General features: G+C 40.0%; 2 protein-coding genes across 3 annotated transcripts; both read right to left on the minus strand.

Annotated features, from left to right (window-relative positions):
• Positions 1 to 1,338: 1,338 nt before the first annotated feature.
• Positions 1,339 to 6,593, minus strand: LOC123167344 (abscisic acid receptor PYL3). The gene is made up of 3 exons (XM_044585189.1): positions 6,265 to 6,593; positions 2,463 to 2,678; positions 1,339 to 1,794 (listed from the first exon to the last, which is right to left on the minus strand). Exons 1-3 carry the CDS (start codon positions 6,436 to 6,438, stop codon positions 1,591 to 1,593), a joined length of 594 nt encoding a protein of 197 aa, XP_044441124.1. The 5' UTR covers positions 6,439 to 6,593; the 3' UTR covers positions 1,339 to 1,590.
• A 2,910-nt stretch (positions 6,594 to 9,503) lies between these two features.
• On the minus strand, positions 9,504 to 17,084 carry LOC123164529 (DEAD-box ATP-dependent RNA helicase 31). 2 transcript variants are annotated; one of them, XM_044582042.1, is made up of 11 exons: positions 15,511 to 17,083; positions 14,015 to 14,121; positions 12,140 to 12,195; positions 11,819 to 12,043; positions 11,531 to 11,737; positions 11,373 to 11,459; positions 11,194 to 11,289; positions 10,904 to 11,119; positions 10,508 to 10,690; positions 9,825 to 10,064; positions 9,504 to 9,711 (listed from the first exon to the last, which is right to left on the minus strand). In XM_044582042.1, the coding sequence occupies exons 1-10, from the start codon at positions 16,983 to 16,985 to the stop codon at positions 9,837 to 9,839; spliced, it is 2,880 nt and encodes a 959-aa protein (XP_044437977.1). In that variant the 5' UTR covers positions 16,986 to 17,083; the 3' UTR covers positions 9,504 to 9,711; positions 9,825 to 9,836. The 2 variants fall into 2 exon arrangements, with proteins under 2 accessions (XP_044437977.1, XP_044437979.1); XM_044582044.1 differs by having other exon boundaries at positions 9,504 to 10,064; positions 15,511 to 17,084.
• Between the last annotated feature and the right edge of the window lie 505 nt (positions 17,085 to 17,589).

Genomic DNA, 17,589 nt, shown 5'->3' on the forward strand with positions numbered 1-17,589 from the left:
ATTTGTACGTAAAAAAGAGCATACCCAAAATATGATGCATACTACCTAAAAAGTAGTACATATACTACCTAAACATTCTTATATACTACATACTACCTGTACATACTCTCCGATTTGATACATACTACATACAACATACAAAACTCAAGTGGTGGTAACTACCACTGATGGTAGATAAAATTTGTCTTATTCCTATATATATATAGGGAAAATCCATCCTACCACCCAGGGGTAGTTACCCCACATGTCTAATATACTATCATATTGTATTATATATACTACTTTATCATTTTAAATATGTTCATATATTTTATATAACATATTTCAAAGTGAGTTACATAAAAAATTGCAAGTTAGCCCATGGTTTTTATTATATTTACAAAATACACATATATTTGTACGTAAAAAAGAGCATACCCAAAATACGATGCATAGTATCTAAAAAGTAGTGTATATACTACCTAAACAATCTTATATACTACATAGTACTTGTACATACTCTCCGATTTGATACATACTATATACAACATACAAAACTCAAGTGGTGGTAACTATCACTGATGGTAGATAAAATTTGTCATATATATATATATATATATATATATATATATATATATATTATATACCACTACTAAAAAGGTAGGGAAACTGTTTCGCGCAAAGCAAAACGAGCCGCACCACTTGCATGTTTACCTTTTCCAACAAGCCAAACCTAGTGAAGCTTGCCAATACATTCTGTATTGACCCTTGTGGCTGCAACGTATCATCTTGCAGGACATAGGGTTACAACGCTATACTCAACTTCTCCCTGTGAGTGCATGGACACCACAAGACTAGAATGATATCTCCGATGCATGACTATATTGTAAGCTAGCCCACGAGCTAAGTAGGTGTGTATTAAAAAGCACTGGATCGACAATGTAATACTTGACACATGATGTATTCTCGGTACTTCATCATCCACTTTGCATGTCAGCTATCGATCCAGGGACTGACACAGTAAGCGCAGAGATTTGGGCCCCATTCAGGGACCGGGTCGTGACAAAAGAAGTATCAACTCGAATGAATATGAAAATACTAATCAAACGGAAGAATTTATAAACATTAGTGATGTATGATACCGAGTGTGCCATAAGTATTGTAGCATATTAATCCCATTGGTTTGTGTGCGCGTCCTTTAGTTTCTTACATAAATTTATTTTTGATTCCTAAAATATCTTCAAATGATAAAAGGGAAATTTTATAGACCCACACCCATTAGCCATGACATTTCCATTCATATTGCACAACAAATGAATAATTTTTGAATTCAACAAGCAAACTAGAAGAAGCGAGCAATTGTCTCTGATTAACTTTATTTTCTCCCGGAATGATGGAAGAGGTACTTTATTCATATTCTTCAATTTAAAATCCTGATAAACATGCACATGAAGAGACCAAACTCAACAGACAATATTCCACATACATTGTACGAATTAATTTCTAAAAATATCCAACGATGAAATGTAGGGCACTCGGTCAATTTGATAGAGAAGTTTCATGGGTGGAGCAAGCTAATTGATTGGTCATTAGCCAACCAATAAGGGACCATTAGTTTAGTGCACGGCGATCGATTCGTCCCTCTGACACATCAGCAAGCAACTTGTGGTTAAACTTGAGAAAGTTTCCAACAAGGTAAAAGATCTCATTTTTGGTGTTCTCCTCTGGGATGTCGACCACAAATGACTCAATCACCAGTGCTCCCGGATGACCATCAATGACCTCATGGTGGACCGTCAAAATAGATGAATAGTTCTAGATAAATAAAAATAAGACACGATTTTAGTATCCTAGAAAAATAATCTCATAATAATTAACCTCAAGTGTGCTCCAACTACCAATATGTGGGTACTTGATAAATACTTCACTCACACACACATACACATGTGTGTGTGTCCAGATATGTATATTAAAGTGCATTAACATTATTATATATGTGGTCTGAGTGGGTTCACGTGTGGAAGTGTTATATGATCTACTTTCTTACCTATGTTTTGTTTCTAACCATTAATTTGAATATTGTGAACCAACATTTTTCTAAAAGTGTCCACGTATAAAATGTGAAGACAACTAATGAAAATTATGTATGTAATAATATCTTTTGGAACTTTATTGTAAACATACACTAGTAAAATAAACTAATCGAATTGTATTCCATTGACTTCAAATGAGAAATGATATTATCTCCTTGATAGAGATGTCTTGGACGCTAATTTAAAAAGAATTATGAATATTTATTTAAATATAGTTGTACATTTGGTATCATTTTTACTGCTATATGGAATATTTCATACTAAGTTTATAAGGCCCAAGATGTGAAAAAAAGTTGACAGGTGATGATACATATTTGTTGGTAGAACGGCCACTGTATAATAGAATATAAAAATTAAACATACATTGGAGGCTCAAAATTAGTTACATACCTTCAACGGATGATCACCATCAATAAACTTGACACTGAGGATGTGCTCATTGTCATCGAGCAGCTCCAATCTCTCGATGCTCCATTTACCAGGCAACCCACTTTTGAGAGTGACCTCTCTAACACATCCTGGCTCAATGTTCCCTTGCATCACACAGTTTTCCACAAAACGCTTGTAAACTTGTGGCTTGTCAAACCTCCTCACAACTGACCAAACCTAACATGTAATGAACACGCAAAAGGACATGAATTGAATCGATATTAGTAAGCTCCATGGTATGTATGATTTGACATAATGTGTACAATTAAGGCATTAAGTTAAATGTTATTTCATATGCATTAGCAACAGATCATCCACATAAAATGCTTCATGTTCTCAAGCACTTTAGTGTGATAAATGTGAAACTAAAATATAATCATTTTATTTGAATATTGCTAACAGGTTAAAACATTTCTTTTGCTAAACTCCTATGTCTTTTAGATTGTTTTGGTAGACTAAAAGGTATCTATTGTTACATGAGAGAACTATGATAATAAGAGTGAATGTGATATACTAAAGAATGGCTCTATTGCTAATATTTTATCAAGTCAAGACAATGATATGATAAAAAAATCATATGAGAAGTTGCCAATCCAAATGAGAGTGCAATTTTATTTTGCTGGGAAAATAATTATGGTCACACTAGTTTATTGTTAAGCCATACTAATTATAAATAATATGTATTATGTTATAAATAGTACTTTATTAAATTACAAGTATTGTGAACAGGTGTCGCAAATGTGTACTAATCAAAACAAGTGTGGTTTTTTTCCTTAAAAGCTTCTTAAGATTTTAGTTTATGCAACCATAGTAGTAGAAATTAGTATCAATTTATTTGTCAAATGAGCCATGGGTTCATGTCATCGTGGTAAAAATAGCAATAATATGTATCTACTCTAAATATGTAAAATGTCAATGCAATTTAGAGGCTGGCATAGAAAAGTTCGTTGCCATTTGAAGATTTATGTTCCCTATTTTACCAAGCTATCAATGAGCTCAAAATTATACAAAATAAAAATTTAAATGTGTGCCAATCACCAAGAGGTATATTCTCAAACTGTCCAGATTCACCCAACTAACAACCAAACCACACAAATGGTATTTCCAAACCCACACAAAAAAAATTTGAAACCCCACTCCGCAATCAAAACAAAGAACGCCTAAAAACGTGAAGGGGCACTTGTGACTAGGAGAGAAACCCTACACCATGACAGTGGTGGAAATAAAACTCAGTAGCTCAGGAGCTCAATGGGTGCTTGAGAACTCGGATGGAGCTAGAGTGTTTCCTTGTTATGTGGGTGGCCCAAGAGTTCCCTTATTCCATGATGTGCCTCATCATTAGTTCTACACCATATTGTTCTAACTGTAACTAGCTTTTTGACGAACAACGGTAACTAGCTTTGTACAACTATTTGCTTGGCAGCAAGAGCATTACTAGTTATGTAGGTGGCTATTTGCGTTTCCTTACTCCATCATGTATGGGAGGGACTGTCACTTTACCATAACATTCTTTTGGTATATTTTTCCTATAGAGCCATTATCTTTTTTGCGGTGTCCTATAGAGCCATTATCATGGTGACTTGAATGTTCCCTTAGAGGCATGTACAATGGTTTATATAGTACACATGAATTAGAGAAGCCAAACAAGCATAGTATAAGATAGATTATGTCTTAGTGCTATGGTGCTATTAATGTTTATAGATCCTAAATATTATGATGTGATTAAAAGTTAACTAAAAAACATATGAATAAGAGAACACATCTCGTAGATTGTAGGCAAATATCTTACCTTTCTTATTAAGAGATGATTCCTGAGCTAAGAGAAACACCTCTTTTTCATTTCTCTCTCTTCCACCTCACCAATTATCGTATGAGGCATCACTAAGATAGTACAATTGTACATGCCCTTACTCCATGGGTGGCTAGAGAGTTTCCTTATTTCATGACATGTTCCATGCCACCACTAGTTCACTCTGACTCCTTTCTAGCAATAATTACTTTTTATCATTATTGTCTTGTTGTTAGGGTGTTTCCTTCTTAAGTTAAGTGTGTGATGTCTACATTAGTTTGTCACACCTTTTCTCTACCAATATAGTTTTCTGTATAGGCTAGAGTGTTTCCTTAGTTCATTGGTGGCTAAAGTTCTTATATTGTGGTGTGTGCCCGTTGGTAAGCCTTTGCCAATTTGTTCTGATGTTGTTTTTTGCATGCACCTATTATCTCGGTGGCTAGGGTATTTCCTTATTTTATGATGTGTAACGTTCTTTATTATCTGTCATATACCATAGCACTATCAATTTTCCACATGCGCTACTACTCTCTCTGGTTGTGCGAGATATCAACCCTCTTAGCTATGGATGGGACGTTGAAATTGTAAACCAAAAAAGAAACCCCAAAATATGGGGTTAATTCATTCTCTTTTTTTGGTGCGTAAATCACATGTGAAAATAATCAAAGTTATTTCAGTCCATGGTCCAGATTTTTTAAATCTCACAGTATGTGCCACACCACCATCAGTTTGTCACTACTCTTTTCTGGCAATAACTATTTTTCTGCTAATATTGTCTTCTTGCCATAGCGTTTCCTTATTTAGTGGTGTATGATGTGCTCGCATTGGTTTGCCATAGATCATTTCCTTAGTACATGGGTGGTTAAAAAAATCTTATCTTGGCACGCGCCAGTTGGCAAGCCATCGTCAATTTGTCGCAAGGTTATTTTTTGTGTGCATCTATTTATCTTGGTGGTGTTTCTTTATTGTGTTGCGTGTAACGTTCCTAATTATAGTGTGTATACCACAACACTGCTCTCTAACTCAACACCCTGATCATGCATGATTTCGGCCCTCTTAACAATGGATAAGCATAAAAACCGTAAGCCAAACCAAAAAAACAAATGGTAAGGTTAATTCATTTTTATTTTGGTGCTTAAATCACGTGTGAACAATGAAAATGATCCAGGTTAACGAAATGGACCAAATACATCCAACTTCCCAGCCCTTGCATATACCCTATAACTAGGCAACAAATAAAACATGCCTAATTGGTCACATGTGTCGCCCGAGCCCCCACAACATCCTTATCTGGCAGGAAGCGGTAGACAGTGTGTTGCTTGCTGGCAAACTTGTCAGACGTGTGCCACTTTGGCTACTCCTAAAGTCCTACCGTGCACGAGTTCATCATCTTTGCTAACTCCTTCCCCCACCCCTACCACACCCCATCGCCCGCGATTTGTCCAACACCATGGCACTCTCGACCTAAGTAGCTGACCTCATCTCCCTTCCCATCGAGCATGGTAGTCGACCTTCCCATTGCATGATGCGAACCATATGCATCTTCATCCCCACGCGAATCCCCCCAAGACCTTTGTTTTCTTCTTTCTTAAATCTAATGGTTCACTCCAACTAAAAAAAAACTAATCAGTCACTTTAGTCTAACTTAGGGATTGGACAGAATCATCGGTTCCTATAATTTCTGAGTTAATTCGGTCAACACTCTTAGAAAACAAAAAATATGTAGAAACGGAAATTTTGAATGGAGAAAACAAAACAAAAACGACCACAAACCCCTACGCTCACCCCATATAGGTCGATTAGCCTCAAAGTGCATCCGCCTGTTGATTAATATATTTCTTAGACTTCAATGCCAATCAAAATCAGAAACCGACAACTACCAAGAACTTTTTTTTATGACAAATTTGGTTTTAGATGGCATACGACGCATGCAAGAACGATGTATAACTTGAGAGGTAGGCATGTGTTTCTTACGGTTTGGAGGGGCGCCTTGATGTGCTTGGCGATGAAGGAGGTGCACTGGTTGGCGCCTGGCTCGTGTTGGTGGAACCGCCGCACGTACTCCATCTCCTCTGGGCGGAGCACGGTGTGCTCGTCCCATGGCCTCCAGATCCCATCCGCGCCCACACCGCTGCTTCCGCCATCCATCTTCACTCTCCCTCCTGCGTACAGTACTCTTAACTAGGGGATTGAAAATGAGCTAGAAATTGTGCCCTTATAACGAGGAGGTGGTGTCTTGCCGTGTAAATGTGTGATGTCCGTTACTACTTTTTTAGGCGGGTCCTTTGCATTTATGTTTTCTAGACATTGTTTATTTTTAGATTACTCGCCACATACGCCATGTGGTTGCGAGTCCGTTACTACTATTGAATATCAGTAGCGACGCTCTCGTGGAGGTTTGTCTTTTGATTGCGTGTAAGCAAGAGTCTAATTAGCTTTTTTCCGTTGAGGCAAAAGAGCTTGATTAGCTTTTTTAGGCAATCTCGTAAAGCTTTATTAAGTCGTTCAAATGTTTACAGAGACGGAAATAATTGCCGTGTTGATCTACCAAGCATGGCGGTCAACCCAAAGACAAAAGAGCCCACCGGAAGCTCCTAGACGGCGCCCTATGCGGTGACTAGAAGTCCTGGCGCCCACTAGTGTTGAATCCTATTCGGCGCCCTCTGCGCCCGCTACAGTGCAATACGCAAACGGGCGCATACCCCCCTTCTCCGCTGGGCCGCCCATCTAGCTCTTTTACTCTGTGTTTATCAATTCGCAAAAAAACTCTGCTTGTACTGAGGAATCGAACTCGGGACGTCCTGCTTAATAGTAAACCGCGGTAACCACCCCACCAAAACTGACATGCAAACTTTTAAATATTTATTTGTTTTCTTCTTTCTTTTTTTCTTCCGTGTTCGTTTTTCTATTTTCATTTTTCATTTTTTTCTTCCTAGGTTCCATGAACTTTTTTCAAATTTGTGAAATTATTATTCAAAATCGATGAACTTTTATCAAATCTGACGAACTTTTTCAAATCGATGAACTATTTCCAAATTCGATGAACTTTTTTTCAGATTTGATGAACTTTTTACCAAATTTGATGAACTTTTTCCAAATTTAATGATTTTTTTTCAAATTCAATGAACTTTTCTTCAAATTCGATGAACTTTTTTCAAAATTGATGAACTATTTTTTCAAATCGATGAACTTTTTATTAAAATCGATGAACTTCTTTCAAATTCGTGAACTTTTCCCAAAATTTGATGAACTTTCCTTAAAATCGATGAACTTTCTCAAATTGAGGAATTCTTTTTCAAATGTGATGATTTTTTTGAAAAGTCAACATGGTCAACTGCAAAGCGGTCAAAAGTTTAATGGTCAACTGAATTGAACGATCAACGTGTCAATTGAATCGGACGATAGAGTTTTCTGTCTGTAGAGCGATCGAAGAAGAGGAATGATCGATCCAGCTAAATGGGCCGGCCCAAGTGAGCTGGGACGTGAGCGCCAGCAGCCGAAAGCGGCGCATAAGGCGCCAACGAGGAGGACTCCCCCACTAGCTACAGCAAATGGGTCAGCCCATTCCACCGTCGCATGCAGTACCTCGCCTTAGCGCGTTCGATTCGTTGGTCAACAGTTGACCGGTCAACCATTGGCTTTTGCAAAAAAAAGAAAAAAAAGAAATATGAAAAAAAAACTCTAAAATTCGAAAAAAAAATGTGAATTGAGAAAAATTCATGGATTCTGAAAAAAAATCATCGAATTGGAAAGAACTTCACAAATTTGAAAATAAGTTCATCGATTTTGGAAGAAAAAAGTTCATTGATTTTGAAAAAAGTTCATCGAATTTGAAAATAGTTCACAAATTTGAAAAAAAATCATCAGTTTTGGAAAAATTTCATCAATTTTTCAAAAAACCTTACTGCTTTTTTAAAAATCACTGATTTTTAGAAAATAATCATAGTTTTTGAAAAAAAACATCAATTTTGGAAAGAACTCATGAATTTGAAAAAATCAGCAATTTTAAAAACAAAAAATGAAAAATGCTCGCCCATTTAGCAAAGAAAAAGAAAAAACCAAACAAAACCATTTCAAAAAAAGAGAAAATATATTTTAAAAAAAGGCATCCAACTTGAGAAAGAATAAAAGGAAAAACCGAAGTTACTAGGCACTTTTTTTTAGCGACTGTTAGTAGGCACATGTGTTGTGATGTCCTGGTGGTTGGTGCGCTGCTCTGCGAAGGTTGAGGTCTCGAGTTCGAATCCGGCCTGCTTGCTTTCAGCGCGTATTGCAGTGTGTTGTGTTTCTATCGGGTCTTTTGATGTGCTCAGTTAGTCAGATTTCCATCAAGAGGTGTACAGGACACAAGCCCCAAGCCAGAAGAGATGACCCAAGATTTGAGAATTTTTGTCAAAATACAACATGCTATTGAACTAAAAGCTTTACTAAAGATGCACACCATGTTTTTAGTTAATCTACAAGTTGCTGCTCATCTCAAAAAAAACGATCGCAATTAGGTGTCCGCCACAATCACAAGGTTACGGGTAATTCAAACTCAGTACGGGTGGCATGACTTCACATTTCAATGCAATATTGAAGCTAAACTTTACATGGGATTGTCAAATCGTTCTCTTCTCTAAATGATGTGCCAATCGAATAACACACTCCCCGCTGTTCCCAAATAAATATGGCCAATGTAAATATAATGGAACTTAGGAAACTGGGTCACAAAGATTTGTCAGGCGAGGCTGATATTAACAGACATCGGAAAATTTATAGAACTGGGACGAAATTCATACTGCATCAGTTCAACAAACGTAAGTGCGTGTATGCAAAAGGAGAGGTCAACGAAATTCTGGTACGACCAAAGGTGTCTGCCAAATGTACCAGGTTGCGTATTTGGGACTGCAAGTTACATCGCATATATGGGATCAGGAGTGGTATTTAGTTATCTAATGAGCCTGAATATTGTGTAGAGAAACTACTTTGTTCCTTTCATACTCCCTCTGTCCGAAAAAGCTTGTCCCAACCTTGTCTTTCAAATGGATGTATCTAACACTAACTTGGTGCTAGATTCATCCATTTAAGAGACAAGCATTTTCGGACGGAGGGAGTACTATACTGAATTTGTGAAGTAGGAAACATTCATCTTGGCGGCGGCGCCAAGTACAAGAAATTGCCGAACTGAAACTGAAAAAGAAGCTAAAAATATGAAGGGGACAGAACCACCAGATCAAGTCAAGGGCCAATAACTCTGATACTGTTTCCCAGATGCCTGGTGAAATTGCTAATAGCGTCACCGTAGTCAAACTGTTGTCCAGGATATGCAACACAGCAAATACTTGTAGGGACATGCATTTAAGGTGTGTTTTCATCTTACAATGAAAGACTGAAAACAAGTAATGTGGAAGCTCGCCGTACTGCAAGCATGACTTGTATCTGTATGAGACAACTTGTTATCAATGCACAGTTTGATTACTCACTCGAAACACAGGTACCAATATGGAGTAGCATATTGTCGGCACCCCGACCGTAGATTCAAGGACACTTACTTTGATGGAAGATTATTTTGACCGTAGACCTGGAATGTTGCTCAGTCCCATCTTTTTAAGGATAAGCTTAGTCAGTGCTGGAGGATTGTTGAGCCCCAGACTTCTACTGAACTCATTAGCCAGCGATACAAGCTGGTACTTATCACGGCCGATTTGCTTATTCGAATTATAGTAACCAAGCCATGCTTGATACGCAGATTCCTTATCTTTCACATCCACATGTGCAAGAGCTTTCTCAACCTAAAACAAAAATAAAAATGTGCAACATAGCATTATGACACATTGAACTCGTCAAATATTTTAAATAAATTAATGACAACATTCCATGTAGATGGCTTTCTAAAGTAGGTTCATTTTGCTACTGCCCTCCACGGTTGCGCCTACAAAAAAACATTTCTACCTTGTGCCTTAAAATATTGTGATGGCTTTCCAAACATTCGTTTATTTTGCTACTTCTACATATTCATGGCTAATGTGATGTAAGATTAACTAGACACAAATTTGCAAAAACATCAACAGAGGGAAAAAAACAACCGGAAAACGATCAGAACCAGCCAAATCCTGAATCAAAGAAGGGTCTAACACTTCTTCGGATGGTGCAATTTTCTATCATCGATATGTCCATTGCTATTTTGCTTGTCAAAACACCAACAAGTTGTGCACTGGTGAAGGAGCTACGGTACCTTCCGTTTAGTGTCCAAATCAATTAGTGGTAGTGTTGCCTCTGTAATAGGCAAATCTTTGATACTTCTCAAGAAGTATTCTTCCCATGGTGCCAACAATAAGACTCCGCTCCCCTCATTACCTTTGCGGCCAGTTCTACCAAGACGGTGGATATATTGCTCCCTGTCACTCGGAACACCCAACTGCAATGACCATCATATCAGTTCACTCCGATTTATAATAACATGCGTAAGGACACAAAAGATAAGCATGTTCATATTTAGTTACAACTAATTATTTATAGTTGCATGTGGAAGATATCTTTCTGAGTGGTTGTAAAGAGCAAATAGAAAAGAAAATTCTTATCTACCCAATAAATAAGAACATAGACAACTACAATACAAGAGGTTGGTTACCTGCAGAACTAGTGTGACATTAGGATAATCAACACCCCTAGCAGATACATCAGAGCTAACAAGAATAAGACCCTTTGATTCCTTAAATTCTTTTGATATCCTGGTTCTGTAACTTTGTGGCTTTCTGGAGTGGATCTCACGTACGTTCAACTTCAGTTCAGACAGGAGTTCAGCAACAAGACTTGTTACTTTTGCTGTTGTACAAAACACAATCACCTGCATTTGTCTTGTCATAAATCTGTGTATAGTAGTGACTAGAGAAGACACTGCAAAGTCAACAATTAAATTACCTTGTAGTCAACATTTTCCGAAATATGGTCCGTTAAAAGACCATATAGGATAGAGAATTGTTTATCTAGTGGCGCAACCAAATGCATTTGTTTCACCTGAATATGGTAATAATAAGCATCATGTTGGATAATAAAAAGCAAAGTTGAAGCAATTAACAAGTGCATGGTTGAAAATATACCTGTGAATGTGTTTCCTCACTTCCTTCTTGAACAGTGTTGACAAATTCAAGATCTCTTTTCATGGCAACATGACATACTTGACGAACCTAGAATTAGTACAAATTCAGTATATGTTGACCAAATAAACTGATTGCTTGAGTGGGTTTACTCAGTATACCTCATCTGGAACTGTAGCAGAAAATAGGAGTGTTTGGCGCTGTTTGGGGAGTGCAGCTACTATTCTCTCGATATCAGTTCGGAACCCCATATCTAACAAGCGGTCAGCTTCATCAAGAATAAGGAATTTGACGCCCATCAATCTAGTAGCAAATCCTGGTGTGTTCTCCATATGATCCTTAAGCCTTCCCGGTGTAGCTACCAGAATCTGCATATTAGCATTACTTTCAGATCATGACATGTGACCATAGGAAGAGCAAGGATTATTCAGCGAGCTATTTCCAATCACCTGGCAAGGGTTTGTGTGCATGCGTTTCTGCTCAAGAGCCATCCTAGTGCCACCAATTACAAGTTGTACTCCAATTGATGGATGGAATTTAAGAAGTTTGTTAGCCTCTGCAGCAGCCTGATCAGCAAGCTCGCGTGTCGGGCACACAACAATAACACTAATGGGTGGTCTTTTTTTATCATGGTCATGAGGGGGCAATTTGGAGACAACTTCAATGGCTGGAAGCTGAACATAAACAATGGTGAATTACAAATTGAGACCGAATGAAGCCCTAAATAATTAAATACAAGAAAAATATCAATACTCAAGCAGGGTATTTACCAAGAATGCCACAGTTTTTCCGGTTCCTGTCCTTGCTTTGGCCAGGACATCCTTCCCTGCAGAGAAAAGGTTTGTTAGTTTGTCAGCAGTGACTAAGATGCAATTTAAGTTAAGATATTTTCACAGCTGTGTACAGCCAAACAAGGCACAGTTCAGATTGTCCAGGTTGTCCTCCCTTCAAATCAACTAAAGGTTCGCATCGTGTTTCTTGTGCCATAGTAATACTTCTGTCAAAACAATTATTTGCAGCACAAACACACCAAGTCCATTTTCAATGTCCCAAGTTCAGTGAGGTTGTTTCAGTTATATTTTTAATCAGAAGGCTCATAACTAATTGTTGTAATTCAAGAATTTATACATAGGCTGTTAAAGCCAGCTGAAAGATTATTACTCAAAATTTCAGGAACCTATACATAGTTTATGTTTTCTGAAGCTTGTATAGACCTTATAGTTATAGCCATTGTTGAGGAAATCGTTAACCACTAGCTGCTCGGTTCGCTGGCGAGTAGGGGATTAATAGGCTAATTGGCAAGTTAATCGGCCAATTAATCAATTGATTGGATGATTTATCAGTTTATCGGCTACTCAGTGACCCTATGGGTAGGGATTAATCGGCAAGTGAACTAGTTAATTGGACGAATTCTTGACCACTTATATAGCTACTGAGAAACTATGGGAAGTATCATCACTATAAGGCCATATGGTCAATTCCACTGATGTGTTTTAGTATTAATTGTTGCGTGTTGATTTTTGCATACAGTAAGGAGATTCGGTATAAGTGACCTATAAAGGAGATGAACAATTCACTCATGCATGCACATTAGTCACAACTCCAGAATATTGTGCTTTTTCCTTGAAAAGAAAACTATGTTGGCAAGACTGAAGAGCATGAAGCAGAAGTGAATGAAGCTGTGGATTGTGTTGTGGTGAGTGTGCATATGGGCAATGCTATCTATGTACTGAGTTGTTGGGCATGTTCTGTTCAATAAGATAGCTGAGCTGTGTGACTGTTAGATGTGTGGAGCTATAAACAGAAAGGTTTTCAAGAGGGGTACTGTAAACTAAGCATTGGTTAATATAGAGGTATTTTTGTGTTCTCTGTCTCTCCCCCCAGCATCTTCTCCTTCACTGATCCCCAATTCCTTGTTCTGTCCACAATACCTTTGTGCCTCAGTAGCAGTGACGAGACATAAAAAAACTGAGGGTGGTGGTTGGTGAAGGGTGAGGTGGGGTGAGTGGGCTATCAATTGGCTCTCCACCCTACAAGTGTTCATCATCTCTCAATTTAGCTTTCCCAATAATCATTAAATACAGGGTCAACGCACTTCCATATTTTTTCTGTAAGGGTGTGTTTTTATAACACAGAAATGACTACAAGCAGAACAATCCTTATGAGTTCCAATATAATATAGCCTAATGCCCTATTCCTCCTGTCAGTTATCGAAATTAACCTGTTAAATATTTGAGCAACCAAAACATGGGCCATTGGACATCGTGAAGCAGTTACTTATTTTTGCGCCACCTCGGCTCTTCAAGTCCATCAAAACAAAGGAAGTGGCATCGGTGAGTGGTGCAAAAATGCATGTGAAGAGAAGGGAAGGAAATGAAGCCAACTAAGCGAATAATAGGTAGCCTTTAGACATCAGGGGCCCAGTAAAATGAAAAGGGTTAACCAAGGAACGGTGGAAGAGATTTTTAGAAAATGGGAGTTGTGGGGGTATATTTTGGAAAATGAAAAGATAAAATGCCTAGAAGGAGAGTGGTAATGGATAATGTTCGTCCCTTTGTATAGCCTGTGAGTCCTAACAAGGAAAGATATGCAAACCATAAAGTAAAATCATAACTGTCCACGTATACAAACAGCACGGTGTTAACCTTTAAGTATAATAGGAAGCGTGGCCTCCTGAACCGCAGTCATCCGTTCATACCCAGCAGCTTTAACACCTTTTAATGTCGCGGGAGAGAGAGAACATTCATCAAACCTGTGATGTAAAACAAAAGAAGATCCAACAGGATAGGGCATTAGAGATTAAAAGGTTGCTAGGTGTGTTATCAGCACATATGCTCTTAAATCTCAATACATGTCTGCAACTATTTGGAAAGAATGCAGATGGCCAATTAGAGATCATAAGGACGTAATAAGCCAAAACAATCCGCCCATAATCATAGCACATGGCTGACTATAGTTTCCATGAAACATATCATTTCATAGACCAGGGTATCACAAGCTGCAGAGACATTGAGCAAACATAATTATACCAAGTTCTATTTTAATATACAAAAATCACAAGCAGTAATAAGAATCAGCTAATTTAGCAATAGAACAATTTGTTGCCCTCAACACTATGCTACAAATGTCATATATTTTCCTCGTCACATGGTGGGGTCACAAAATAACAGCTTCAAAACTAAGAAAAGAATCATTAAGCAACTTAAATTATGGTATGGTTGAGAAAATAGACACAACCTCCATTCACTGCTGCAAGTAAGTGGATTGCTATTGACAGGTCATCATGATTTAAAATGTGCATCCTTTGTGCACTTCCAGTACAAAAGCCAACTAATGCAGCTAGATGAAATCAATCCTGATTAAGTTAGTCATTAAGAAGATAGTGATACTTGGATAGTAGTCAGTAACAGTTTCTAGTAGAGCATGACTCTGAACAAGATATATTTTCTTCACTGGCATAAGGTCCTAAAATTTATTAGAATTAAGGATAACTTTCAATACAAAAGCCAACTAATGCATCTAGATGAAATCAATCCTGATTAAGATAATGATACTTGGATAGTAGTCAGTAATAGTTTCTAGTAGTGCGTGACTATGAACAAGATACATTTTCTTCACTGGCCTAAGGTCCTGGAATTGATCAGAATTGAGGATAGAACAATACTGAAGTTTCTAATAACCCACCCCACATTCAAGGATCATGGAACCTGTGTACACTATGATGAAAACACACCAAACAACAGGCAAATACTAAATATCTGTTTGCACTTCCAAGGATAGGAGGCTTTGCGGCCAAGTTGGAGGCAGCTATAGAAGTTCTTATTAACTTCGCATATGATAACTAAGTATAGTGTTAATTGGGATGAAAGTGATGCTATTTGTTGAACTAACATTTAGGCAAATACCACAAAAGTGAATAAAAAAGACCCAAGATAGCAAGCAGTCATTCACGCGCTTCACAACTCAAATATATGCATGACCTAACATATATCTATCCTATGCACGGATATATGATCACAAAGTAACAATCTAACTAGTCGCCATAGAGAAAAGAAAACAAAGTACAACACATACAGAAAAATTCCATAACAATGGCAGGATATATTTATTGTGAATTAGAGAAAGGTTGAGCAAGAGCTACCTTCTCTGACTCAAATACGAATCAGCACCTCCATTATCTCTTGTGCCCAGTACAGTCTCCTGTTCAACTGACTCAGAAGAGACAGATTTCTTAGCTGCACTGTTAACAAAATCCTCCTGGCCAGAATCATCACCAGAGAGACCATCCTCAAAACCCGATGGCCCATCATCCTCATCAACTTCCCCTGACTCACTATCATCCTCTGATGAACCAAAATCAGACATTTTCCGACCCTTTGACCGTCGATCACCAAAATCCACATCCCTGACTTTACCTCCTCTACGTGATCCCAAACTCCCCATCTTCTCTGCTCTCCCACCACGATTATGCCTTCCACCAGAAGCTCCAAACTCAATTGCATCATCGTCGTCGTCATCATCGTCGTCATCCAAATCACTTTCCGTACCTCCTCTGCGTGACAAAGTTGACATCCTTCCACCACGGCCACGAATTCCCCTGGGAGACCCAAAACCAACTTCTTCACCACTGTCATCCTCTTCATCATCCAGATCGCTTCCCCTGCCTCCTCTGCTTGACAAACCTGATGCCCTTCCACCACGGCCTCGTCTTCCCCTGGGAGACCTAAAACCAACTTCTTCACCGCTGTCATCCTCCTCGTCATCCAGATCGCTTCCCCTGCGTCCTCTACCTGACAAATCTGTTGTCCTCCCACCACGACCTCGCCTTCCCCTGGGAGACCCAATCCCAGATTCTTCATCATCCAAATCACCATACCTCCCTCCCCTGTGTGACACACCCGATGCCCTCCCACCCCGGCCACGCTGACCCCTCGAAGACCGAAACCCAGCCTCATCACCAAAATCACCTCCCCTCCCTCCTCTCTGTGAAAACCCCGAAGACATCCCGCCCCGCCCTCGCCTTCCCCTCGCAGAACCAAACCCAGATTCACCATCATCACTGAGATCAGAACTCACCACCCTCCCCCTTCGATCAGAGCCAGGCCTATCGCCCCCGAACCGACCACCACGACTATCGCTGCCGAATCGACCACCACGCCTGTCGCCACCAAACCGACCACCACGACTATCGCCGCCGAACCGACCACCGCGCCTATCACCGCCAAAATCCCCGCCGCGTCTCTCTCCGCCGAACTCACCGCCATCAAACCTCGACCTCGTCGGCGGTCCCCCCGAATCCCTCCCTCTTCGGCCTCCCCTGGAGGCAGCGGGTTTGCGGGTGGAGGCCTCGCGCTCGTCGCCGCTGCTGAGACCAAGGTTGAAGGAGTCGGCCTTGATGTCGCTGACCCAGTCGCTGAGGTCAGCCTCGTCCTCGATTAGGCTCCGCGCGGCGCCGCCGGTGCGCGAGGAGAGGAAGCGGGTGCTGATGGGAACGGCGGCGCCATTTCCCGGCGGGATGGGGTGTAGGAGGGAGAGAGAATCAGCATGGCGGGCCGCGGAGAAGGAGCCTGCCGCGGCGCGGCGGAGGAAGCCAAGCAGATGATGGCGGCCTCGCATGGCGGAGGTGCGGGGTTGAGTTTAGGGTTTAAGGGAGAGACGGCGGCGTCTCGGGGCTTATGGCATTTTGGGGGGCTTTAGGTTCAGGTTCTGAAGAGGGAATGCTGATCAGAGATTCACTGAACAAGTTTAGGTTGATTTTTGGTGAGCTCTCATGGCCGTCCGATTTTCAGATACGAAAAAAACCATTTCCAGACGGATCTGAGGGAGGATCTCCTCTCTCACGGACAAATTCCTGGCTCGCCCATGCGTCGCTCCACGCGAGCGGCTCGGGCGGAAGCCTAGCAGTCATCTTCGCCGCCACCCTCCATCCCATGCTGCCCACGACACAATGTCGTCAGGTAAAGCCCTGGCGGCGGCTGGTGCAGTTTGGGGGCTATCATGTGCGGGACCAAAGCATCTCAAACATGATAAAAATTACATTGAGATTTCGAGACCATCGAACGGTCACTACTGCCATTAGAACGTGTTGCCAACGTGTCGCTGTCGTCGCCCCCTTACCGAAGTCGGCTTGACCTTCCTGATGATAGCCGGGAAGTTTCTTCGTGCATGTGTCCATAAGGACCAGCGCCCTGGAGCCGCGGTCGTCGTCGTTAAACCCTTA

This window comes from Triticum aestivum, chromosome 7D (genome assembly GCF_018294505.1).
Source record: "Triticum aestivum cultivar Chinese Spring chromosome 7D, IWGSC CS RefSeq v2.1, whole genome shotgun sequence".
In the NCBI taxonomy this organism is placed as follows: domain Eukaryota; kingdom Viridiplantae; phylum Streptophyta; class Magnoliopsida; order Poales; family Poaceae; genus Triticum; species Triticum aestivum.